Raw genomic sequence first — 25,977 nt, 5'->3', positions numbered from 1 at the left:
TAAGTTGCCATCCCTCTCTTGTAAAGCAGTCTCCAAAATACGCAACCCTTTAAATAAACAACTTCAAAAGTTTTATTCACAAGTGCAGCTAAAAGATCTCAATAGACTGTTGGCTGTCCAGCAGGTAGACATAAAACCATATTCAAGAATGTCTAGGGAGCTCGTATAGTAAGTTTGCAACTAAACTTATAAATAGAAGAGTGAGCTTTGGACATGCAATACTATCCGTAGTTAACATTTTGACTGGAATATAAGATTTGCTTTATTAGATTTGCTTTATTTTTTTTACAAAATATAATTGTAGGACTCTTAAAAAAAGATCTACTGTCTATGTGCTTCAGATGGTCACACCTAGCCACCAAAACTATTTTATGTATCTCTGTCACTCATCAAAAATAAAGCAGCCACACGCTTTCTGAACAAATACTTAAACTGCTATTGCATTGGAAGGAGATATAATCTGATTTGAAAACATATTTTCCTCAACTTTTGTACTTTATTAAATTTTATCTGCTCAGCCTGTATAATACAATATATTTTGCTCAAGTTGTGTTTTTTGTTGGGAACAAAATCCCAAGATAGGACCCGGCTTCTTACAATCTTTTCATGAACTACAAGAATATCAGTTACCCACTGTTGCCTACGAAGTCAGCCCTTTAAATACTGGTAATTTCTGACTTTTTAAAAAAATATAAACAGTGGGATACAGGGGTCTTTAAAATTGAATGGATATAAAAGTTGAACAAAAAAGCTATGCATATTCAGAAAATCCAAGGGAGAAAATATGCCAATCAATTTAAATAAGGGCTTGACACCCTCCTCATGCATTGGAATATAACCCCCAGGATCATGGAACTACATATTAGTACCATGCATCAAAGTATCAAAGTTAAGGAAGTTCATTTTGAAGATTTGGTCCACGTAAAGTTTTGTCAGGAGCCCCTTCTGAAGTATATGTCTGATTGGGTTCATGATTTATAGCTGCTGAGTTCATAGAGGATTAAAGTGGTTTATGTTGTAATATAATATAATAAAGTGTTCTCATAGAGTGAAAGATCCAAACCAGCACCATGATTCCTTGGAGTCATGATATATTAGGTAAACATATGATTTAGGTATATATATTAAGTAAACTAAATGGGCACTTTTCACGATGAGATACATTTCAGTTATTTGAGTGACTAGCATAGCCTGGTCCCCGATAGCCAGTAGCAGTAAAACTAAAAGACCGAGTATTTTTTCCTCCAACCAGACGCTTCTTGGTGTTCTGATGCCTTAAACCAATTCCAGATTCTTGTGCTCTGGTCCGTTCTAAAGATGGATCCTTTGGAAAGGCCTGGGCAACCCGGGCTGCTCTCAGCTCTCTACACAAAAATAAGACAATAGGATTAATTAATAAACAATCCAGTGGACCATAAAGAAATGGATGGAATCTTTCCCAAAACTAAGGATGCAGTATGCTCAATTTTCTTAATTCATCAGGTGCTTCCTCATCTTGGAATAAGGAGATCTCTTGAACCAGACCAGAGCTGCTGAATTCAAATTCCATATGCTTCAGGGGTGAAATGTAAAATTTATTACTACCAGTTCTGTGGGCGTGGCTTAGTGGGGGGTAATGTGACTGGGTGGGCGTGGCCAACTTTTTTTTTCTTTAGAAGCATTTTTTCTACAAAACCACCTCGACTGAAGAGGTTGTAAAAAAATGCTTTTAAAAGCCTGTGATGATCAGGCAACTCAGCTGGGATCACCAGAGGAAAAAAAGCTTTTAAAGGGTTTTGACGATCCCAGCTGAGCCACACGATCATCAGAGGCTTTTTCTTTTTACTTTTAAAAGCATTTTTTCGGCCGAAGAAAAAATGCTTTTAAAAGTAAAAAAACCACCCCTGATGATTGCGTGGCTCAGCTGGGGCGGGGTGGGGGAGGGATTTTTGCTACCGGTTCTCCGAACCAGCCGCTGCCATAGCTACTGGATCAGGCAATCCGGTCCGAACTGGGAGCATTTCACCCGATATGCTTCCTTGTGATGGAGAGTGCTTTGCAATGGAGAACAGCGTATGGTCTTTGGCTCGTGAAATAAATACCAATCCATCCTGTATAACGGGCATAGAGTCATGATGCCACAGAAGACCTTGAGGGAACCATAAGACCTCCTCTTAAAACTGCCTCTAAGAAATCGTTTTATAGAAAAAGTGTTACATTATTAACTCAATTCAAAATTTAGCATTTACATTCAATATATTGTTGTCCTGTTCTTGTCTGATTTGCTTGCTACCTATGTTTTCCCTAAAATAAGACCGGGTCTTATATTAATTTTTGCTCCAAGACGCATTAGGCTTATTTTCTGGTTAGGTCTTATTTTTGTGGAAATATGGCACTAAATCAGAGATGGGTTTCAGCAGGTTCTGACCAGTTGTGGAGAACTGGTAGTGGAAATTTTGAGTAGTTTGGAGAACCGATAGTAAAAATTCTGACTGGCCCCGTCCCCATCTATTCTCTGCCTCCCAAGTACCAGCTGATCAGGAGGAAATGGGGATTTTGCAGTAACCTTCCCCTGGGGTGGGAATGGAGATTTTATAGTATCCTTCCCCTGCCACGCTCAAGCCACGCCCACCAAGTCATGCCACACCCACCAAGCCATGCCCACAGAACCAGTAGTAAAAAATTTTGAAACCCACCACTGCACTAAATGCATCCACCTGGCTGACAATCTTAACTGGAGCTTATTTTTAGGGAAGGGCTTATATAGTTACATTATGAGCATCCTGAAAAATCATGCTATGGCTTATTTTTCGGTTGGGTCTTATTTTCACGGAAACATGGTAGTGGTACTCTGGTCAAAAAATAAGCACGGGTCTTTATTTGAAAAAGTGAGCTGGGCCAGCACAATTTAATTTAAATTAATATTACTCTGTATTTGCAATATTTTTTCCTGTCTGAAAATTATAAAGATTGTCATTTTTAAGGAGGCTCTTGGGGACACCTGTTTCATGTACATATAGTATGAAATATAGCACTTAAAAGGAGGTTGACAGCAAGGATTAATAGAAAAGTCAACAATAAACAACTTCTATCCTTTCAAAACAAACCTTTCAAAAAAATCTCTGCCTGTGTAATGTTTTGTTAAAGACTACAAAACCAACATGTTTATATTCTATAGTGGTTAAGAGTTATAAAGGAATCAGGGTATAAAATTCAAATACAAGCGTAAGTAGCAGCTAGAATAAATTCTCTTCTGAGTTAGTGTCCAAGCCAAACTATACACAATTTACACATCTTTTTTTTGCTATTAGAAACCACAGGACTTCACCTTTCCAGCATAGCAGTTTTGAATTTTTCCACATTGAGCTGTTCCTGAAGCTGGGCAGCCTTGCCAAGAGATGGTCGGAGGAGAAGGTGCTTGGTTAGTGCAGCAGCTGATGGCCTCACAGCTGGATCAGGATGAATCATAAGCTGATGTTCCACAAAACAAAGGAGAAAGGTCTTTCATCACCAAACTTCCAAGCCCAGCATGCTCCTTGGCTTCCCCAAAAGAACTCACCTTGAGCAGTTCTAAGAAGTCACTTGACAGTTGCTGAGGGATACGTGGAAGGTTGCCTCTACGGATGTAGTGCCACGGGGTGTTATTGGCAGGCAATGGACCAGCACCTGCCGCCAGAGCAATAGTTAAGGCAAGAGCAAAGATGTCTGCCTTGGGCAGATAGCAATATTGCTATGGAGGAAATAAGAGAAAACCCACGCACCCATGTCAGGTCACATTCAGTTAAGAAAAACAATATTTTAAAAACACTAATGCATAGGTTTACATAAGTGGCATTCCAACAATATTCTATACATATTTGTAGGAATTGCAGTATTTGATGTTGCCCAGAAGATGTATAAGAAACATTTTCTTTAAATGTAAATCTGGTTACTAGGTTTTCATTGACATGAAATATAAAGGTCAAACACCAGAATGTGCCCATATTAGCTATAATTCTGTAATGGGCAACTCATTATCTAGAAGTGTGAAGCTACAGCTAGCATTAACCCTCAACAGAACTACAGATGATTAGGGATAGAAGAATGTAATGGTGTTTTATGTTCCTTTGGCGTATAGTTACACTGGCCACATGACCACAGAAGCATCTTCAGACAGTGCTGGCTGTATCTGTGAATGAAAAATGAGCCCCATTCTCTAGAGTTGAACATAACTGGCAGGGAAAACCTTTACTTTTTTTTTACCATATCTGAACAGCAATTGATTCCTGACCAAGTTTCAATGTATTTTCATTCCATTCTATTAATTTTAATTTTTTTTATCTAACTGTATCCAGATAAGTTTCTAATAACTGCATATAAGGCAATACATTTGGCCCTCTTAAGAATGTAATGCCTCAATTCTTGTCCTGGGATTTTTATTAAATTAAAATTAATGTATGAACCTGACTATAATAAAAGGAATAATATTGGAAGTGTCAGGAGAAGTTTCTTCTGCTTTGAAGATTCCGGTGCAACTCTAAGGCCCTCTGAGCGTTACCTCTTGCAAGACTTCATTGGCCAAGAAGCGGCAATCTCCTTCCTCTACTTGTGGATTGGTTATGGACGTCACATGTCCAAGATCCCCTGCCAAAAAAAGCATTGCCAGCAACAGAAATCATTACATGCATGGCTGATTTTCAAAGGTTTCTTTATTTTTGGACTTGTCCACTCAGCTGGAATCTATATTGGAAAATTCTGTGGCATAACTGCAATTAAATAGGTATTACAGAAGCATGAATATACCTCATGTCTACCTTATCTCAATCTGCTGTCTTCTAAATGTATTTGACTTCAAATCAAATACTTGATTTCATCCAGGTTCTTTTCCTAAGAAAGTGAGTGAATCACTAGGCATATCACATTTGAAAGTGCAGGAACAGCACTGCAGAGTCAGGACTGAGTTTGCATTCCAGCCAAAGAGGCTTTTTTCTTAAACAAATATTGGCTAGCTCATCCATCTGGATCCTTTTCTATAAAACATTACCCTTCTTATATAACCTCTTCTTATCGCAGGCTACTTACAACTGAATGTACATTATATCTGAATTGCTTCTTAACAACGGATTATAGAATACATTCCAAAAATAGAACAATTATCACTTTGGCAATATTCTTATTGTGGACCATGACATTAGCTAACAAGTTTCAAATATTTCCAGATCACCAGTCTTTACATCTCCCAGCCCTTCTGATTCCAGTATTAAATACTGGCAGGATTCAGCCAGGCAGCTTTAATTGTTTGCAGTTCTGTTTTCCTTCTCTTGTAATTAAGCTGGGCCTTAAAGAAGCAGTGGTGTCACTGATCACACTTAACCAGCAATAGCCTAGCTCACGGGTGACAAACTCGCAGTGTCATGTTGCTGTGACATGACCTTTCGCGACTTTTTCCCTTTGCGGAGCTGGGGTGGGCATGGCCTGTGTGTGATGCATCCGGCACACGGGCCACCAGTTTGACATTCCTGAGCCTAGCTGAAACCCACTCACTTACAAATATGGCAGTTTAAAAATATGTAATGCAGACTGCTCTGACTCAGCAATTGATAAAACTTATGCGAAGTCTATGTTGGAAATCATTTGACAACAAGTGGTCCAAAAAATCCCCCAAGATACACACCAATTTTATATATCACATTTGAAGTAGCAACTTCATCATCCTCCACATCACTCTCCTCTTGACCCACAGACCCAGGTAGATTGTGGCATATAAAAATATTGCCTGCAATCAAGGAGAAATTGTGTTAGCTTGCAGTACACATTCAGATAACTTATATCAGCTACAGTCAATGTGACTTACAAATTATAACCATCTGCACATCATAAAAGCAAAATACAGAAGTATGAACTCTGTTTCTCCTGAAAAACAGTCTTGTCCCAGATAGCAAGATAAGCAGAAAGTCAGGATGTGAGCAAAAAAATAGGATATGTATTACCATATTGTGCAAATAGTCTATTAGTCTTTGCATACAGCAAGGTACTAAAACAAGATTTGTTTAATAGTGTTTTTTTAAAAAATAAATTACCACTGGATGGTTCATACAGAACATTAAAACCAAAGAACTGCATTATTGCATAATATAACTGCACATGCCAGAAAGAGACAAGGTCTCTTGCAACTTGAATCAGTCAATAATTTATGGGTGAACTTTAATTGAAAATCTGTAATCACTTTTCAGAGCTCTATTCCAGAATGCTTACAATTCCAAATAAATATGAGAGGAAATCCCAAAACCTTAAGCGTTCATGAACCCATGCTCATTTTATCATGAAGTTTGAATTTAGCCTAGTCACTGTAAGCAAAATCTATACCATAGAGTTGTTGGAAGGAAGGAAGGAAGGAAGGAAGGAAGAAAGGAAAAATTATATATCACCATGAGGTGCTGAAACAAGATGGACCAAACTGCTAATAATTCAAATGATCTAATAACTCGAACGAATAAAGCATTACTGACCAGGCACACTTACTCGGTTTGATATCCATATGAACCAGGCCAGAAGAGTGAATGTATTTCAGCCCCATGGAGACTTGCAATAAAATTTCCTTCAGCTCAGATTCTTTGAAATGATCTGCTGTCTTTAAATTTTCCAAAAGCACATCCTGAAGGCTCCCACCTGTGGAAAACCAAGCATTCATTCATTCATTCATTCATTCATTCATTCATTCATTCATTCATTCATTCATTCATCAGTTTCTATAGCCGCCGATTTCAATCTGGGCAGCTTACAATTAAAAAAAATATTACAATTAAACACTAAATAACATAAAAACAATAAAATATTCATACATAGAAAAATTATTCTAGTATGCTACCGGATGGCACATAGACCTCTGAATCATTCATAGGGGTGAAATCCAGCAGGTTCTGACAGGTTCTGGAGAACCAGTAGCGGAAATTTTGATTAGTTTGGAGAACCGGCAAATACCACCTCTGGCTGGCCCCAGAGTGGGGTGAGAATGGAGATTTTGCAATATCCTTCCCCTGGAGTGGGGTGGGAATGGAGATTTTGCAGTATCCTTCCCCTGGAGTGGGGTGGGAATGGAGATGTTGCAGTATCCTTCCCCTGCCATGCCAAGCCACACCCACCAAGCAACACCAGGCCCATCAAGCCATGCCCACAGAACCAGTAGTAAAAAAATTTGAATTCTACCACTGGTCACTCATTCTATCTTGGGCAGATATTTCACACAGATATTATTACCATTCTCCACACCCTCAGAGCTGCTTGTTTCAAATCCTGCAGTTATGCTTGCTGTTGGGATAATAGCCAGAGATGACTTTCCAACTAATAAAAAAAAGAAGTGTAGATGTCATCTATTCTCCCCAAGAATTTATCTTCTTGTCTAGTATTGCCGCATTCAATTGACAAGATGAAATAGAGAAAGAAACCAATAGTCTGGTGCAAGGACACCATGGCACTTTAGAGGGAGGGAGAGAAATAATGCTCTCACAAATAGGAAAATTGCCTGACCTGAAGTTCTGAAGAAATCAGCCAGTTAAATTTACAAAATGGGAGTTTCGCAGTTTGCGATTTTGAACACTCAGCAAGAAGGAAATTAGCTTGCATTTGGCCCCAAAGTTCTATGTGAAAGTACCCATGAGATATGAAGTTTTAACCAGCGTCTCTAGAATTTGATGTTTCTTTATATCTGGTGCTTATATAGGACAAGAACTGACTTGAATTTGGAAGTCCAAAAAGTACAAAACACACTACGTTAGAAAAGGTGAATAATGAAGAAAGTTGATGTGAAAACCTCATGAAAAGTAATCATATTTGTTATTCTTATCAGGTTTCTAATAAAGATTTGCTGGGATACTGCACAAACAGGTTTGAATTTATAACTAAGCTATTAGAAAATGACTTGAGGTAATTACCAAAGTAAAGCAATTTGTTCTAAATACAGAGAACCGATATTCATAATTTACAGGCTTAGAAAAGCAGTACACTAGTCAGATTTTTTAAACCAAAGTCATCTGCATATATGCTGCAGGAAGATCCAACTAATGGCCAAGCCAAGAAAGCCACAGTACCTTGATACACACTACAGCTTGAGTGAAGGAATGATGCTGAACTGAGTCTCAGCTGAAGCACTTTAAAAGTACTAGGAATTCAGAAGCACATCTATTTTCCTCATACCTTCTCTTGTTACAATTCTTGATATCTGAGTTCATTAATGCTAGAATTTTAAAGTTCATAGATATTAAAAAATATATAATTGTTACAGCCTCTCTTAACCTGAAATCTTTCACGCTATTACCAAGTAGTAAACTGTAAGACTCATAATTTACAACCAGTATGGAAGTCTGGTGCAAGGCATATATCATATTATCCATAAGGCTGAACTGAATGAGGGAATTCATAACGTTTCCTGAATTTGGCACTGTGAAGCAAACAACTTCAGAGGAACCCATCTCCTTACCATTGCAGTGCTCATTCTGTATGATCATGTGATCATCTTCTGCCCAAGCAGAGTAGTAACGGACAACATGGGGATGATGACCAAGTACTGCATGTGCGTAGACTTCCCGCAAAGCCATCTGCCTGCAAGCAGACACAGAAAGAGAGAGACACAATTCCAATAGGATACTGTTATGAGCAGGGGTGAAATTTACTTACCTTTGCTACCCATTTGCAAATGTGAGCGCGCGCGCCTCCTCCACGCATGCGCAGAGCCTTCTGCGCATGCGCTGAGGGTCAAGATGTGTGGCCATATACTTTTGTATTGCTGGATCAAAAAAAAGCTATTTTGAAGGACAAAATGAAAAATTTGATGGCTTTTTTAAAAAAAATATGTCCTAAATTGCTTTAATGTTATCTTTTTTCAAGGCCCTGTCATAGCAAATAGCAACATACAGCTTACCTTGGAAAAAGCTAAACAGTTCAATTTATACTTGAATGGGAGTGTCCAGGAGTTCCCAGAACTTTAGAAAAAAGCCAAGAAGTTTTTTAAAATATTCCAGAAGGCAGGGGCAAAACTACATCAATAGGTTACCAAGAAAACAACATGAATGGATGTCTGTAGAGATTCTCAGTCATCCAGGTCATGGTTGTCCCAAAGGTGCTTTTTCAGGAGGCAACTGGACTTTCTTGTTTTTTCTTTGGAAGACGTTTCGCTTCTCATTCAAGAAGCTTCTTCAGTTCACTTCACTTCAGTTGTGAACTGAAGAAGCTTCTTGGATGAAAAGCGAAACATCTTCAAGGAGAAACAAAGAAAGTCCGGTTGCCTTTTGAAAATGTCCAGCGGTCTGCAAGCAGTATAAATCCTTCAATTCCCCACCATCCAGTCAGAGCTCAAGAGTTCTGGTTCTCGCAGGAGAAGCAAAACCTCTTCAAAGAAAAACCAGAAAGACCAGTTGCCTCTTGGGAAAAAAAAGCACCTTTGGGACAACCACGACCAGGATGACTGAGAATCCTCATAGACATTCACGCCATTGGTTCAGCTTTGACAGGATAGTGGGGAATGGAAGGATTTATATTCCTTGCAGACAGCTGGTCATTTGCATCCTTTAAGAGGTCCAGTTGCCTCCTGAAAAAGCACCTTTGGGACAACATGGATGGATCCAAGATTAAAGCCCAGTGCAAGAAAGACATTTTCAAAGCCTAGCTAAATGCTACTGATCTGTATGCTCTCAGGAAAACATAACAGAAGATATACTGTTTGGTTTCAGAAATTTAGAACTAAATGTTGCTTGGAAGACATGATTTTAATCTATCACTGGAGGAGGAAGGGTGGCATGTACAAGGATATTTATAATAATAATTAATAACAACAACAACAGACTTGGAAGGGACCTTGGAGGTCTTCTAGTCCAACCCCCTGCCAAGGCAGGAAACCCTACACCACTTCAGACAAATGGTTATCCAACATTTTTTAAAAAATTTCCAGTGTTGGAGCATTCACAACTTCTGCAGGCAAGTTGCTCCACTTATCAATTGTTCTAACTGAAGGAAATTTCTCCTTAGTTCGAAGTTGCTTCTCTTGATTAGTTTCCACCCATTGCTTCTTGTTCTACCCTCAGGTGCTTTGGAGAATAGTTTGACTCCCTCTTCTTTGTGGCAGCCCCTGAGATATTGGAACACTGCTATCATGTCTCCCCTAGTCCTTCTTTTTATTAAACTAGACATACCCAGTTCCTGCAACCGTTCTTCATATGTTTTAGCCTCCAGTCCCCTAATCATCTTTGTTGTTCTTCTCTGCACTCTTTCTAGAGTCTCAACATCTTTTTTACATCGTGGCGACCAAAACTGAATGCAATATTCCAAGTGTGGCCTTACCAAGGCATTATAAAGTGGTATTAATACTTATAATTTTACACTGTACACTTACTCATCTGAGGACCCAGCGAGGGGTTTCTTTGAGCGTTTGATGGCATAGACACAACCATCCAGTCTTTTGATGCACTTATAAACAGAACCAAATTCCCCCACACCAATCTTCTCCAGCTCTAGGAATTCCTTCTTGTAGCGGGAAACCATGTTGCTCTCACGCAAGAGGAATCTCTAAGGATGGATGAGAAAAATAAATAAGGCTGCCCTGCTCACCAAAGGTAGAGGAGAGCTTGTTGATATCCTGTAATACAAAATCTTACTTCATGCTCCTCTATAGTCACTGCCATTATTTACCCAAGCCTTTCCAAATTTAATAGTTTCTAGATATAGAGGACTATGTTCCATCCTCAACCTTTTTTAAGTGTAGTCTTTTGGACGGCCACAAGTTACTTGAGTTTATACAATATATTATAAAGTAACAAATCATAATTTTCAAACCATATTACCAGAGCTTCTGGCCTGGAAACAACAGCAATACTTCCAGCAGTGGAAAGCATTTTATGGCAGTATAACTGTTTGTGAATTAAAATATTAAGCGTCCCTAAGAAACATGGCTAAGGAGAAGGATGCTCAGAGTTATACTTCACTAACTAGACCCCTACAGTATCTCTCTATATAAACATAGTCACAATAGAATTCCTGTAACTGAGTCACGCGATGATTCAGTGGCTAAGATGCTGAGCTTGTCGATCGAAAGGTCAGCAGTTCAGCAGTTTGAATCCCTAGTGCCGCGTAACGGGGTGAGCTCCCGTTACTTGTCCCAGCTTCTACCAACCTAGCAGTTCGAAAGCACGTAAAAAATGCAAGTAGAAAAATAGGGACCACCTTTGGTGGGAAGGTAACAGTGTTCTGTGCGCCTTTGGTGTTTATTCAGGTTGGCCACATGACCACAGAGACGTCTTTGGACAGCGCTGGCTCTTTGGCTTTGAAACGGAGATGAGCACCGCCCCCTAGAGTCGGGAACGACTAGCACATATGTGCGAGGAGAACCTTTACCTTTACCTTTACCTGTCTTCTATCCTATCTTTACACTCTGACTAGGATTATTTCAGCATCAAAGCAATCACTTTTCTACCCCTTTTCTCCAGTCTTGATTTCCTTAACCATTTTGCTTGAAGGAATCCAGAGATTGTCAATCCCTGCATGTTTCTGACAATGTTTTAGGTGGTTTATTGAAAATAGTGCTCTTAAACAAATAAGATGTATGTTCACCTTAAGTAGGAGCTCACCCTTTCCTTTTATTTCTCAAGGCCAAAGGTATATTTTAGAATCAGCCTCGTTTTCCACCAAAAGAGGGCAATGTTGCTTTATCCCTTCCACATTTCTAGTAGTAGAAAATAAAAATCCACCTTGCAAACCCTAGTAATTGTACTGTGACTCAAGGGGAAGGGAGGATAATAGGATATTTGAGAAGGAGAATACAACAGCAGAAGGTATTTACTGCTCGGTAAAACTGTTCTTCTCTTCCCAACACCACAATACTCTTTAAGGAGCTTTGTCTTCATTAGGTTTTCAATTAGAGACTTTTAATTGCCTAATTTCTCCTGCGGTAATTAATAGTAGTTTGTAACAATAGTAAGAAAAGAATTCAGGGTTCAATAAATTAGTTTTCTTCCCAACTTCCAAAATCTCTTCTCCTTAACATGCCATATTTTCCCACAGCTACAGATTGGAGGTAGACAATGTTTATCTCATTTTAGAAGCTGCCAAATATGTTTTAAAAAATGAGAAAGCTTTGCTTTTGAAGACTAATTAAAATATGAAACAGATTTAATTGATTTAATAAAAGTGTAGCATAATCAGATAAGGAACATTTTTTGTAATTGGGATTTTCTTAGCCTTCAGAGTATTATTTTCAGTTATAGTAAAACTATATGTATATTTTGGTTGGGAATTCTGTTCCTCTTAAATGGAAGTAACCCAAAACATTCACAGAAAATAACTGTACTATCAGCACTAAAATGTGATATGGATATTAGAACAGTATCATCATCACCAAAATGTGATATGGATATTAGAACAGTATCCTCATCACCCTCAAGGCAGTAAGATAACGCAGAAATTGAATTGCCAGTACCTGGAACATTTCTGTCCTTCAATTTAGCACAACTGCAGATAGCTCCTATACCAGGGCTGTCAAACTCACAGCCCATGGGCTGGATGCATCACACGCTGGCCACGCCCGGTTTAGCAAAGGGGAGAAAAGTCCTGATACGTCACATGATGACACCGTGACGACATGAGTTTGGCACCCCTGTCCTATACAATGACCATCAGCCACTTGAAATAATTGTCTCATTTCAATAGTTGGGCAATCTCTCAGACCAAAGCCTATAAGTGTTGCATATCAGAATGTATGGATCAGAGGTGGGTTTCAGCAGGTTCTGACCAGTTCGGAGAACCGAATACCACTTCTGACTGGCCTCACCCCCATCTATTCTTTGCCTCTTGAGTCCCAGATGATTGGGAGGAAATAGGGATTTTGCAGTAACTTTCCCCTGGAGTGGGGAGGGAATGGAGATTTTACAGTATCCTTCTTCTGCCATGCCCACCAAGTCATACCACGCCCACCAAACCACACCCACACCCAATAAAACATTTTGAGACCCACCACTGGTATGGATATGCAATGCTTTGGATCTGATTCTAACAAGATGCAATACAGTGATGTATTAAAGCAGCCATATCTTTTCCCAGGACCATGGGGAGATGCAAAGGGCAGCCATAGGATTATCTACAGCCATTACAAAGACAGACACATTGCATCGTTTCTTTCTCCCTACACACACTAAAGCACATATTAATATGAATTAAAGTGTAGATTTTTCTTTGAAAATGTCTTCCTGATCATGGTTTCTCTACTGTTCAAGGGTAGTGCAGATATTTTTCTTTCAAGCAAATTAAGCAAAATAGGGTGGTATTTGTTTATCTCTTATTACTCACCTTGGCAGGCATTCCCAGCTCCATTGGTCCATTGGTTTGGTTGGAATCTTCTCTAAAATGATAAGTTTAATCACATGTATTAGTTTCATATTCCAGTGATATAGGTGTGAACCTTCTAAGTATTTAAATATTAGTAGTTTCTATGGGTATCGTATCTGGGTTGCTGTGAATCCAGATCGCTGGTACATGGTAGCACAGAGTTTTCAGTAACGTTGCTGCCATATAATTATCATTAGATTTATTTATTATTTTTGCAAGCTCCAGTAGCACTATTATTTTGGGGATATGCTCAGGCTCTATGAAGGAGTTACATAGACACTTCTGCAGCTCAACATTCAAAGAACTGAAAATCATTCATTCTAGAACCCCAGCAGATGCAACCCTTAAACTTGAGAAATATTAATTTTTTTTTAAATAAATGAACATTTCCCTCTCATATTGAAGTTATGAGCCTAAATAAAATAATGAAATGAAATGAAATGAAATGAAGGGAATGACAGTATGCTATTCTAAGCTGCCTTGGAAGGAAGCCTATCTCCGACTATGGCAGGTTAGCAAGATCAGGTCAGACATCTTTTTTGTCCAGTGTGCGCACTGCAGATGTGTGGTAAGCCCTGCAGTGAACTGGGGACAACACTATAACAAACACTTAATAATGAGTGTCACTGCTGTTGTGGTATTCCGTGAGGCCTCAAACTTCTCTATCTATACTAGGCCAAAAAACTAAGCATGGGTCTACAATATAGGCTTAAATCAATTTTACACCCAATTTTCAGACAACCTGGGAATTACCATTCTGCAAAAAAGGATCCATTTAATATCTATATGAAGTTGCTGAGCGAGGTCATTCCCTGCATGCAGTGTGGTATCTACCTTTAAAGCGCTCCATGGCTTAGGGCCTGGGTACTTACGGGACCGCCTGCTGTTACCACATGCCTCCCACCGACCCGTACGCTCTCAGAGAGGGACTTCTCAGGGTGCCGTCCGCCAAGCAATGTCGGCTGGCGGCCCCCAGGGGAAGGTCCTTCTCTGTGGGGGCTCCCACCCTCTGGAATGAACTTCCCCCTGGTTTACGCCAAATACCTGACCTTCGGACATTCCGTCGCGAACTGAAGACACATCTTTTTATTCGCGCGGGGCTGGCTTAAATTGATTTTAACAAATTTTTAAATTCTTAGAAATTAATTTTAAATGGTTTTTTTTAGCTTATTATATCTGTTTTATTCTTGCCTGTACACCGCCCTGAGTCCTTTGGGAGAAGGGCGGTATAGAAATCAAATAAATAAATAAATAAATAAATAAAATGACACTAAGCTATACATTTCTACTCTATGCCAAGCAATTGATGCTATTCAAGAGCTTGCTTGGTGCCTGGAGTTGTAAGGATGTGGATAAGGAGAAATTGACTGTCATTGAACTTTAACAAGAAGTTAAAGGAGTTGTTGTGAGTATTTGCCCCTTTCACCCTTATGTCACACTCTGGGAGGTAGCAATCTGGGGATCCTTCAAGAGTCATAACTCTTTCTGAAAGAGCAAGTGTCAGCCATGGTCAGGGAGGCATACATTCTTCTTGTGCACCAATTGCATCCAACCTGGATGAACTTGGTGATCACATGTGACTTATCGATTCCTAATTGGACTGATGCAATACGTTCTACATGGGGCTGGCCTTGAAGATCACCCAGAAGCAACTACTCCACAATGTAGCAGTGCATGCAGATCTGAGCGTCCAATAGTTTGCTCAAATTAGACTTTGCATGAGCTGTACTGGTTCCCACTTGTTTTCCAGGTGCAATTCAAGATGCTGATTATTTAAAGTCCTACATACACAGTGCCAGATCTCCTCCCTTAAATATTGTCACCTGATGGGACCGTGGAGGGGGTCTTCTCTGTAGCCCCAGCCTTTGGAATAGACTCCCATTCAAACCATGCCTACATTTTAGCCTTCCAGAAGACTGTGAAGATCTGTTTATTCCTACAAGAATTGGGCTAGGATAGGGTTCAGTGCAGTGGTGGGTTATTCCCGGTTCTGTCCGGTTCTTGCGAGCCAGTAGTAAAAGTGGCAGAAAACTGTGCCCACCCGCCTGGACGTCATAATGGACGATCTACGCATGCGCAGGAGCGCACACGTGAGCAAAGCGAGCACACATGCATGCTCCCATTGCGAACTGGTAGTAAAGATAAGTAGAACCCACCCCTGGTTCAGTCAGGTAGTTAATAGTTGGGTTTCCTAGTGGGAAGGATTGTCCTGTTATTCTCTTGCTTCTATTGGTTATTATGAACCACTGAGGATTACTATGTGAGATAGAGGCCACATATGTTCATAAAATGAAATAAAATACGTAAAATAGAAAAGTCCTTTTCTTTGAGGAAAATCATGATTGTTTATACAATATGATTAATGGATAAGTTGCTATGGTACTGGCCTAGAAATCAGGATATGATGAGTTCTAACTTCTAGTCCTACCTTAGGCAAAAAAGCTGGCTTTGGGCCAGTCCCTCCATTCCAGCCCCACCCACCTCAAAGAGTTGTTGTGGGGAAAATAGGAGGAAGGAGTATTGTGTGTGTTTGCCACCTTGCGTTATTCATAATACCAATAGCATTTAGACTTATATACCACTCCACAGTGATTTACAGCACTTTCTAAGCGATTTACAGAGTCAGCATATTGTCCCTAACAATCTGGGTTGTCATTTGACTGACCTTAGAAGGTTGGAAGCCTAAGTTAACCTTGAGCCAGTTAGGATTGAACTCTGGCAGTGAGCGGAGTTATCCTGCAATACTGCATTCTAACCCCTGTGCCACCACTGCCAATAATAAAGGCAAGATATAAATAGATAAATGCAGGGGTGAAATGCTCCCGGTTCGGACCGGCTCGCGTGATTAGGTAGCGATGGTGGCTGCTGGTTCGGTAGCAAAAATCCCTGGCCCCGCCCCCCCGCCTCTGCTGAGCCGCACCATCAGCAGAGGGTTTTTTTTTACTTTTAAAAGCCGGTTTTGCTTCAGCCGAAACATGCCTTTAAAAGTAAAAAAAAGCCTTTAAGGATCCCGCCCCTCAGCTGAGATCGGCAGAGCCTTTAAACTTTAAAAAAAATATTAAAGTCTCCTTTGGGGATTTCACCTGAGTTCCTCATCAGCAGAACCTTACTTGTACTCTTCCTTGTAGAAAACATGTTTTCTACAAGTAAGTAGAGATTCTAAGGCACTTACCTGATTACTGATGAACACATAAAATATTTGTGCAGCTTTCTGAGATTTGGTGTGTTTCTGTAGTGTTTCAATCTAACTACACAAACACACAAAATCTCAGAAAGCTGTATGTGGCATTTTGTGTGTCTGTGTGTCTGTGTGTGTGTGAGAGTTGTGTTGTGTGTGTGTAAAGTGTGAAAGTTGGTTTTTGAGCTTTTTGTGACTGTGTGAAGTGTGAAGTGCTGCTGCTTTTACATTGTGTGTGAGTCAGTTGTGTTGTGTTGTGTGTGTGTAAAGTGTGAAAGTTGGTTTTTGGTACCTCTTATTGTTTTTTATACTTTGTTTATTATTTTTATTATTTATTGCTATTGCCACGCCCACCCAGTCATCTGACCACCAAGCCACACCCACCAATTAAGCCACACCTACAGAACCGCTAGGGAAAATTTTTAGATTTTACCCCAGGATAAATGTAACAAAATGATACCACTGTTTTCTTTCCTCTTTCCATATTCCTGTGGCTAACTGCAAAATTAATATGAATGTATGTAATTTAGTTTTATTTAATAGTAAAAAATAAATATGTCCTCCCCCACCCCTCCAAATCTCATCCTAATCCTCAAGTGATTTGGCAATTTAGCTTTGAAGGTTAGGCCAAAGGTTTTTAAGAAATGTATACAGACATTCTTAATGTGAAGCTTTTGCTGATTCACACAATTCTTTTTGACATATAGCAAAAGCAACTATTTCAATTAAGGTGATGGTATTGAGAACCTTCTGTCTTGAGAGAATTTTGCCTTGCTGATTTCTGCTTTGAGACCTTGTAGAATCAAATTAAATGGGGGACTTCTAGACCAACCATCCTACTGCATAAATGAGAAATAAATTCAAAGTGAAAATATTGGATGGCTGTCTAGCCTTCTCTGAAAGACATATACACTTCATGTTACATTGGTTAGCCCAACTGGGTCTCTTCATAAACTACAGGAATATTTTGGAAATATTCTGTCTCTTGCAACTTTCCGCTACCGAAAAAAAAGTATGTTTTGGGGGCAGGAGCAGAAACAGCAAGCAAATTGTTCAAAAAAACCATGTCCATGATTTCTATTCATCTTTCTGATGAGTCCAACAGGCTGCTGAAAATATTCAATATTTCTTGGAGCAGAGATTTTGAAAGCCAGTGGATCACTAAAACTTCTTTAATACTAAAACAATATTTCTTCAAGCACCTGGATATAGGAACCAGGGCCTGCTCTCTGTCTTATTCATAGAGGAAATGGAATAATTTTCTGTGTTAGAGGTAGAGGTGGGCTTCACTTCTACCTATAACAACTGGTTCGCCTAGTGCAAAACTGAAAATGTGAGCGCATATGCATCTTCTGCGCGGCTTCAAACACACAGTGATTTCATGCGCGTGGCTTCCAGCAGACCTTCTTGGGCAGCCGCGGTGAGTAGAGCAGGTGAGGTGCCGAAATCAGCTGGGCTGCGTGGGCAGGGCGAGCGAGCCAGAGAATGAGATATATAGGATGGGATAGCAACGGGGCAGGTGGGTGGGCCCAGCCGGTGGTCGGAACTACTGGTTCGCCTGAACTGATGCAAACTTGCAGCAGCCCGCCTCTGGTTATAGGAAGGCAGATTCTGGATGAACATTAGGAAAAATTACCAAACAGTAAGAACAATTCAACAGTGGATCAAATTACCAACGTAGCTGGGATGGTTCAATCGTGTTGAATATATCTAAGCAGAAATTAGACAACTATGTGTCATGGATGCTTCAATTTGAATTTCTCTTTGGATCAGTGAGTTACACCAAACAGTCTGAAGTCTAACCTTATGATTCTGCAGAGATGACTACCTGATCATCTTATTTTTGCATCCTTTGAGAAATATCTTAGGAAGAAAACACTCACGACTCCCCTCTGGCTTTCCTCTTGCCGCTGGGGTGGAAGACCATCTGTCGATACGATTCAGGTGTAAACGGATTAATGTTAACCAAAGAAGCTGAAGGAGCCTCCTCTGAGTCAGGACAGGAAGTGAATCGCAAGTTCCTCATCCCTTTGGAGGGAAATTTTCCCACAGGTGAAGGGAAAGCTGTCTTACCTAAGAGACTCTAGAGTAAAACAAAAAACAAAAAAAATTGCCAATGGGAAAATCACTATTGCAGGGGTCTCCAAACTTGACAACTTTAAGACTTGTGGACTTCAACTCCCAGAGTTCCTCAGCTAGCTTGGCTGGCTGAGGAACTCTGGGAGTTGAAGTCCACAAGTCTTAAAGTTGTTGAGGTTGAAGACCCCTGTTCTATTGCATCAGGATTTTACAATTGTTCAACTTATAGGGAGGAAAACCTAATATTCCCCAATATCAAAATACATTATGCAGTCCTCTACGATATTTCAGAATTGCTGTATGCTCCACACACACAAGAACCTTTTTATTAAACCAGTTTAAATTTGATCTAAGGCACTCATGGTCTTGTGACTCTCAAGTTGGGGAAAAAACTCAACATCTATCCACTCTGGTACCACCTTGCAGAAAGCAAAGATTTCCCACTCCACTTTGGAGAGAAAGAATGAAGAATGGTTTTTTCCCCACCCCATTTCTAAGAGGTCTGTAAGGGGCGTGCATAAGAGCACAAGCGTGCCTACCGTTCTTGTCCTATTGTTTCCTTTCGTTATATCCAATTAATATAGTTATTACATACTTATACTTAATACTGTAGTAGCCATCTTCCAAAGAGCTCAGTAAAGCCTTCCTACATTCACCCCTAAATGGTTCATTCCAGCAAGGACCTTCACTTGATTCTGCTTAAGTTATCACCTTGGCTGCCATCAAGGACATTTCCATACAGAAGGATTGCACAGATCAAAGACCAGCACTCTCCTTTCATGTCTCTACAAGCTTTGGGGCTTCCAGGGGCCATTGCAATGGCATCTCTGTTGTCTCCCCACATCTCTATGATTATTTCCCTTGTCATGTTGGGCAAGTGCGGTTAGGTTGGAACAAGCAAGAGACAAGACACTGGTTTAGTTGCAATTTTTAGCACTCCTCTATCCAAGAAGACAGTTATAGAATTATTTTTAAGGGAACTGCTCATAAAGGGTTACGGCTATTCGTCCACCAGTCAGTATAGGTTATATTGGGATCTCAAGCTGGAATTTTTCCCAGCAATGCATGGCTGAAACCAGTAGTGAAATCCAGCCGGATCTATCTGGCTCACACAAATGGGTAGCGCTGGTGGTGGGAGGCTCCGCCCACTTGGCGGGACATCATTACGTCCCATTTTTGACCCTCTGCGCATGCGCAGAAGAGGTGCGCGTGCTCACATTCCCGAACCGGTAGTGAAGGTAAGTGCATTTCATCGCTGGCTGAAACTCATCCAATCTTTGAATTAAGATTTGAGCCATTCTGGAAGGCTCTTCTTTACTTGCAGCCTGAAAATCAGAGGTCAACCATGAACCGCAGTTTCGTGTTAAGCAGTGTCTTTGTCAGTTATACAGTTTTAGAGATCAAGGAAAGAAGAATGTCGCATTGCTTGTCTTTGTTATTTTATCAGTTATTTTTGACAGCAAAGCCACAATCAATGCTCTAGAATGTTCATGCAGTCTTTAGAAATCCATCCAAATTAGCAGAAAGATGAAGTGGAATGTTTAAGTAGTTCCATTTCAATCTTAAGAAAGCAAACCAGAATTAAATATTGCACCAGGATCATACTCTATACCTTGCTGGAAGTCTACATCTAAGCTTGTATGACAAAAAATCAGGAGGTGCTTTGAGGTATAGCTCTATCTGCAGTGATGCATTGAGTCATCTTGTTAATTAAAGATTCGGGGAATAAAGGTGAACATATTCTCTTGATCTCTAGCTAGTCATCCACAGAAATATAGGCATTGCTTTCATGATGATGGAGCTCCCAAAATGCATTGGTACCTAGCCCAGCATCACCTCTGAAGCAGATGTACATTTTTATCTCCCCTTTTCACTGTGGAGCAGAGGAACCTTCTCTTCTCTATCATTCATTTTATCCTCACAATAATCCTGTGCGAATAATCCAAACAAGTGGTAGTGACTAGCCCTATGTTGGCTAGGAGATTGTAAGAGTAGAAATCCTACCCATCCCAGTTGTTGGAGGTTTGTAATCCAAGTGTTCTGCAACATTTTACAATTCCCAAAGAATAAGCAAGAGATAAATTATGTTTTATCATCATCAACTTTTAACAACCCCATAATCCCTTCTGGTGGAGTCTGGGCAATTGAATGGAGCTAGCAAAGTGTTTAATGGCCAGATGCCCTTCCTGTCGCCAATGACGAGTTTTGTTCAGCAGATATATTCTCATTGTGCCCAGAGAGAGAAATGTATGCCTATACCTAGGATAGAACTCACAGCCTCCTGATTATGAGGCGAGAGCTCCACCTCTAGGCCACTGCACCACTCCAGATAAATCGTGTTTGTTTAGCATAATTTGAATGCTGCTCATTACTGCGCATACATCAAATGTATATGTTATGAGCAGAGTTTAACAAAATATTGTTCATGCTCTAGTACATCATTTTATTAAAATCTCAAAATGTGCCTTTTGATGCTCTTCAAGTAGACAAGCTTAGATTCATCTTTTTGAAGCTTATTATTATGTCTGGGCACAGTGTTTTGGATTCCCTCCAACAATTCAAAACCGAAAACTAATGGAGGACTATGTAGCCTCTCCTCTAAGGAACTCATAAAGTCTGAACTGACATGACCAATTTCACTTGAAACAGCAGATATGTTTTAGGGACCATAAATCCAGAAGCAATTAGCAATATTAAGTTTCAACCATGATGAAAGACTGAAGATCAAGAATATGCTCTTACAGTAGTTGGCTTGGACATTCTCAGAAGAACAGGTTGTGAATTATTATCGTCATCATCACCGTACCTTTGGCGTATTCGGAGTATCACAGAGCTGCAGCTTCTGCCAAGTAACATAATGCAAAGGAGTTCCAGGATAATCTTCTAAAGGGACAGTTTTCTTTCGCAAAGGTTCCCTACATCCCCTGATAGGATTCACCCAAGCACCTGGGCGTGCCGGAGAGCAATCATCCAATTGTCTCTGAGGAGTCACTGGGAAAGGTGAATGCGTTCTCCAGTTCTGAAACTCACAATTTTTCTGTGGAGTGACATGCTTCACAGCTTCCGCTCTTAAGCTATTATCCTCTTCCAACTCATCGTCTTCTCCACATCTGGAAAAATCCAGCCTCTGTATGAGTTTGTTACTGCTGCTCCAATCGTCCATTGCTGCTGAAAAAAGGCAGGAAGACATATCATGCTAAGACATAATTTAATTAGAGTGCTGACTGTGGCTTAGAGAGGCTTATCGTAGCTCACACATGGTGCTAATAGATCAGTGGAACAGATATAAGCCCAACCAAAATCAGTCTGGATGGAGACATCAAATTATGCTTTGCTTAACTATGATTTGATTAAACCTTCAGGCAACTGGATTGAAACAAAATGGCTCCAGAATTCAAAGTTAGATTCAACAACAACAACAACAACAACAATAATAATATTTTAATTTGTATACCGCCCTTCTCCCAAAGGACTCAGGGCGGTGCACAGCCAGAATAAAATACAAAAAACAACACATACAATACTAAGAACAACCCTTAAAAAACTTATTCAATCCGCCAAATTTAAAATACAATATCACCCTATAAAATTTACAACAATTTAAAACCCATAAAATCAAGTTAAAATTTTAAAAATTCAAGCCAGTCCAGCAAGGCGGAATAAATAATTTTTAAGTTCGCGGCGAAAGGTCCTGAGGTCAGATAGTTGTCGAAGTCCAGGGGGAAGTTCGTTCCACAGAGTAGGAGCCCCCACAGAGAAGGCCCTCCCCCTGGGGGCCGCCAGTCGACATTGCTTGGCTGACGGCACCCTAAGGAGTCCCTCTCTGTGAGAACGCACCGGTCATTGGGAGATAGAAGATGGCATTAGACAGTCCCATAGGTATCCCGGTCCTAAGCCATGGACAAACCACCTTAAGATTTAACATATGTGAATTCACTCAGAAAGTATTTCACAAAAAGATATGAACTCTGCATAGTAACCATCACAATCCTGAAATTAGATATGCCAAGCTTGCATCCTAGATGATGAGTTTGTTTCTTCAAATCAAGCCCAATTTTTTAAAAAGCTTTTAGTCTCTTCTCTCAAGGACTTGATTAACCTTTATTGTAAAGTGTCTTGATTTGTTCCTAATCAGATAACTACTGCTAGCTGTTCAGAGGGAAGTAACGTTTTGAAAAGGCTCTTATTTAATATTCAGATTAAAATGAACACTATCTAGAAAGGCAAATAGCCCTTTAAAAAAGATAGACTGCTATTTTTCAGTGAAATTATGGCACAATATTCTAACATGCTGTATATGCTGAAAAGGGAATAACCCCATTCAATACCATACTCTAAAGCATATTTTCAGGTAAGCATGAATGGAATAAGGTATGCACTCATTTGAGGCAAACTCTTGTCACACAAGACTTAAGTCAGCCAGCTGATATATAAGTAAATTAAAGAAAGGTTGGACATAATGTCTCTTCGATGTAGTTTTCCAGTCAAAGAAGAAAAGGTTTCTGCAGATAAAAAAAACATTGAACCAGCTAGCAAATATTGCCTTACTCCCAACCCTTTTATGATAGAAAAACGTATTCAGTACCCCAACAGACTTTGCAGCAACTCAACTGGTACTGAAGCACAGTAGCATCTGTTCAAATTTATCCTTGAACTTCCTGTTAAAACCACTCATTGGGCCTTATGGATTATGCTACTGGAGGAGTTTACAAACATCACTTCCTGCATAATCCTCTCTTGTTCTCTAAGCTAATTCTGTAAAAACTTGCATTGCTCTGTGAGTCATTCAGAATTAAAATATATTGCAAGATGAGTTGATGGACCTTAAGCAAAGATAAGGATACCTTTAAACAAAACACAGATCACTGAACTGTAGCTCTGGGGAAGGGAATCTTACAGTTTGGAAATAATTTGCCACCGCCTGCTTCCAAAATATCTTTTACTATCAACAATTTTCTGATCTCCAATTCTAATTAGATTCATGTCTGCTTAAGTTTTTGAGGTGAACCCAAATCTGCTAGATCCTTCTATCTAACAAGTGATTGAGACTCTGGAATTTTCAGGGAAAATTTGGGAAAGATTCCAGTCTGAAACATGAAAACCATTGCCATTAAAAGGACCAATGTATGCTAGAGATCAGAGTTTTGCAAAGATATGTGGACTTCAACTCCCAGGATTTCTCAGCCAGCATGCTGGCTAGAGAATTCTGGGAGCTGAAGTCCACACAACTTCAAGTCACCAAGTTTGAAATACAGTGACCAGTGTTCACTATTTATTAAAAACACTGGAAGGATGATAGAAAACGAAACGAAAAGAGAGCCAGTTTGGTCTAGTGGGTAAGCAAGAGGCTAGAAACTGGGAGACCAGGAGTTCTACTTCTGCTTTAGCCATGAAAGTTGACTGGGTGATCCTTGGGCCAGTCACTCACTCTTAGCCCAACTCACCTCACGGTGGGGGAAATAGAAGAAGGAAGGTGTGTTGGATATGTTCACTGCCTTAAATTATTTGTAAAAATAATAGAGATAGGATAGAAATAATAAACAAATATATGCCTTATTGCTTCAGTTTGGAAATTGATAGCCCAGTGATGAAAATATTAATATGCTATTAACATGCAAAAAAAGGACTTAGTTAATATTCCAACTAAACAGGTAAACCTCCAATATTGCAAACCATTTTTCTCTAATTTCATATCACCAGCCAAAAAAAAATGTTTCATTTTGTGTTTAATAAAAAGCTCCATCAGAAGTGTGGATTCTCACTTGTGTGAGCCAAATCTTGCACATTTATCCAAAAGGAAAACTTTTTGGATAAAAGTCAACAGAGCTTGTGGCTGACGAGATTGCTACTTTGCTAAATATGGCTTGTTTTCAGACACACAGGCTTATAATTCTAAATATGATAGGCAAAATAGGAGACAAATGTGTGTTGGATGTGTTCACCGCCTTGAGTCATTTGTAAAATTAATAAAGGCAAGATGCAAATAAATCTATTTAGCGCATGTAGGATTTAATGTCTGACCGCACTGGACACCTAGGAAGTAAATCCCATTGGAATTATGTCCAAGCAGATATCAATAAACAGTGTGTTATCTAATATTGCCTTACACAATGTAAGCCGCCCTGAGTCTTCGGAGAAGGGCGGGATATAAATTCAAATTTAAAAAAAATATAGTCTGGGATTTGCAGCCTTCCTATTTAATCAGAAGATTACTCAAAAGACCTTAGTATGTTATTAACATGCAATTATTTTTCCTGTATGTGGTTGTTTTTCCACCTTACAAGGATACTGTGTGTGAACTGATTTAATGTACAGGGATATTCATGGTTGGTATTATTCATATCCATCACCAGAATCATTTTGAAGGAGGTGGTATATGACACAGAACTGTCAAATATATTACATAATAAGTAGTTGCATGAGGAGACCTGTAATCCTTAAAGCCCTGCTTACTATGTTATAATCATAATGTGGTTTTAGGGTATAATGGTTTGTAAAGCATGATTTATAATTTAAAATTCTGTGTGAACCCAAGCCTGGTGAAGAGATCATTCAACAAATCATTCTTAAATGTAGCCTAAGGTGTGAATCAGCCAGCTGATGGCATTTTGGTTCGTTTAGTACAATTAAGACTCTCACTATGCAATTTGGCAGTTCGAATCTCACCAGGCTCAAGGTTGACTCAGCCTTCCATCTTTCTGAGGTCGGTAAAATGAGGACCCAGCTTGTTGGGGAGCAATATGTTGACTCTATGAACCGCTTATGAGAGAGCAGTGAAGTGGTGTAAAGGCTATTGCTATGTTCAGGTGACTTGTCAAGCTTGCTTAATTTTAATCCTGGCAAATACTTTTTGTGGCTGATGTTATGAAAACCCAGGAGATGTGGTTAGTTTAAAGGTTATTATGTAAACCCTACGATTTAATCACGTTTAAAGACACCGAGCCCAAGCGCCCAGAAAATCGTTCCCTGATTATGTCAGCGATGGATTTGATTAAAAATAATAATAATAATAAATCTCCTTGGTGTAGGTTGCAAAACTCTGCATGCAGATCCCATAGGCCCCATCTAGTGGTCGTCGGAAATTCTGCAATCCAGATCTGGGTCTCCACTCCGAGGAAATTGCACTTGACAAGCTAAAAACACCACAATACTCAGAAATAATATTTCCCTGCTTTCATGAATACCCACCCCTCCACGTTTTTAAAACGGTGGCCTTCGCGGATAATGGGAACTGTTACGGGGGACGGTTGTGAATTTCAAATGCTACCGAGCGGACTTGACGTTCAACGCGAGCAAAGCTTTCCATTTCTGTGGCTGGTGGTTGTTTTTAGCCGAAGTGAGATTTGACTTCTGGGCCGAAGCTTGAGTAGGTAGGACCTGGCTTCCTTTCCAGC

At 39.8% G+C, this 25,977-nt stretch overlaps 1 protein-coding gene across 1 annotated transcript; it reads right to left on the bottom strand.

Annotated features, from left to right (window-relative positions):
• Positions 1-645: 645 nt before the first annotated feature.
• On the bottom strand, positions 646-25,977 carry WEE2 (WEE2 oocyte meiosis inhibiting kinase). Its single transcript, XM_058189853.1, has 12 exons — positions 25,772-25,977; positions 21,390-21,748; positions 18,388-18,587; positions 13,288-13,339; positions 10,343-10,515; positions 8,435-8,556; positions 6,481-6,627; positions 5,633-5,734; positions 4,517-4,602; positions 3,539-3,709; positions 3,308-3,450; positions 646-1,364 (listed from the first exon to the last, which is right to left on the bottom strand). Exons 2-12 carry the CDS (start codon positions 21,744-21,746, stop codon positions 1,166-1,168), a joined length of 1,752 nt encoding a protein of 583 aa, XP_058045836.1. The 5' UTR covers positions 21,747-21,748; positions 25,772-25,977; the 3' UTR covers positions 646-1,165.

Source organism: Ahaetulla prasina, chromosome 7 (genome assembly GCF_028640845.1).
Source record: "Ahaetulla prasina isolate Xishuangbanna chromosome 7, ASM2864084v1, whole genome shotgun sequence".
NCBI classification, from domain to species: Eukaryota; Metazoa; Chordata; class Lepidosauria; order Squamata; family Colubridae; genus Ahaetulla; species Ahaetulla prasina.
This window is presented reverse-complemented; position numbering and strand designations above follow the sequence as displayed.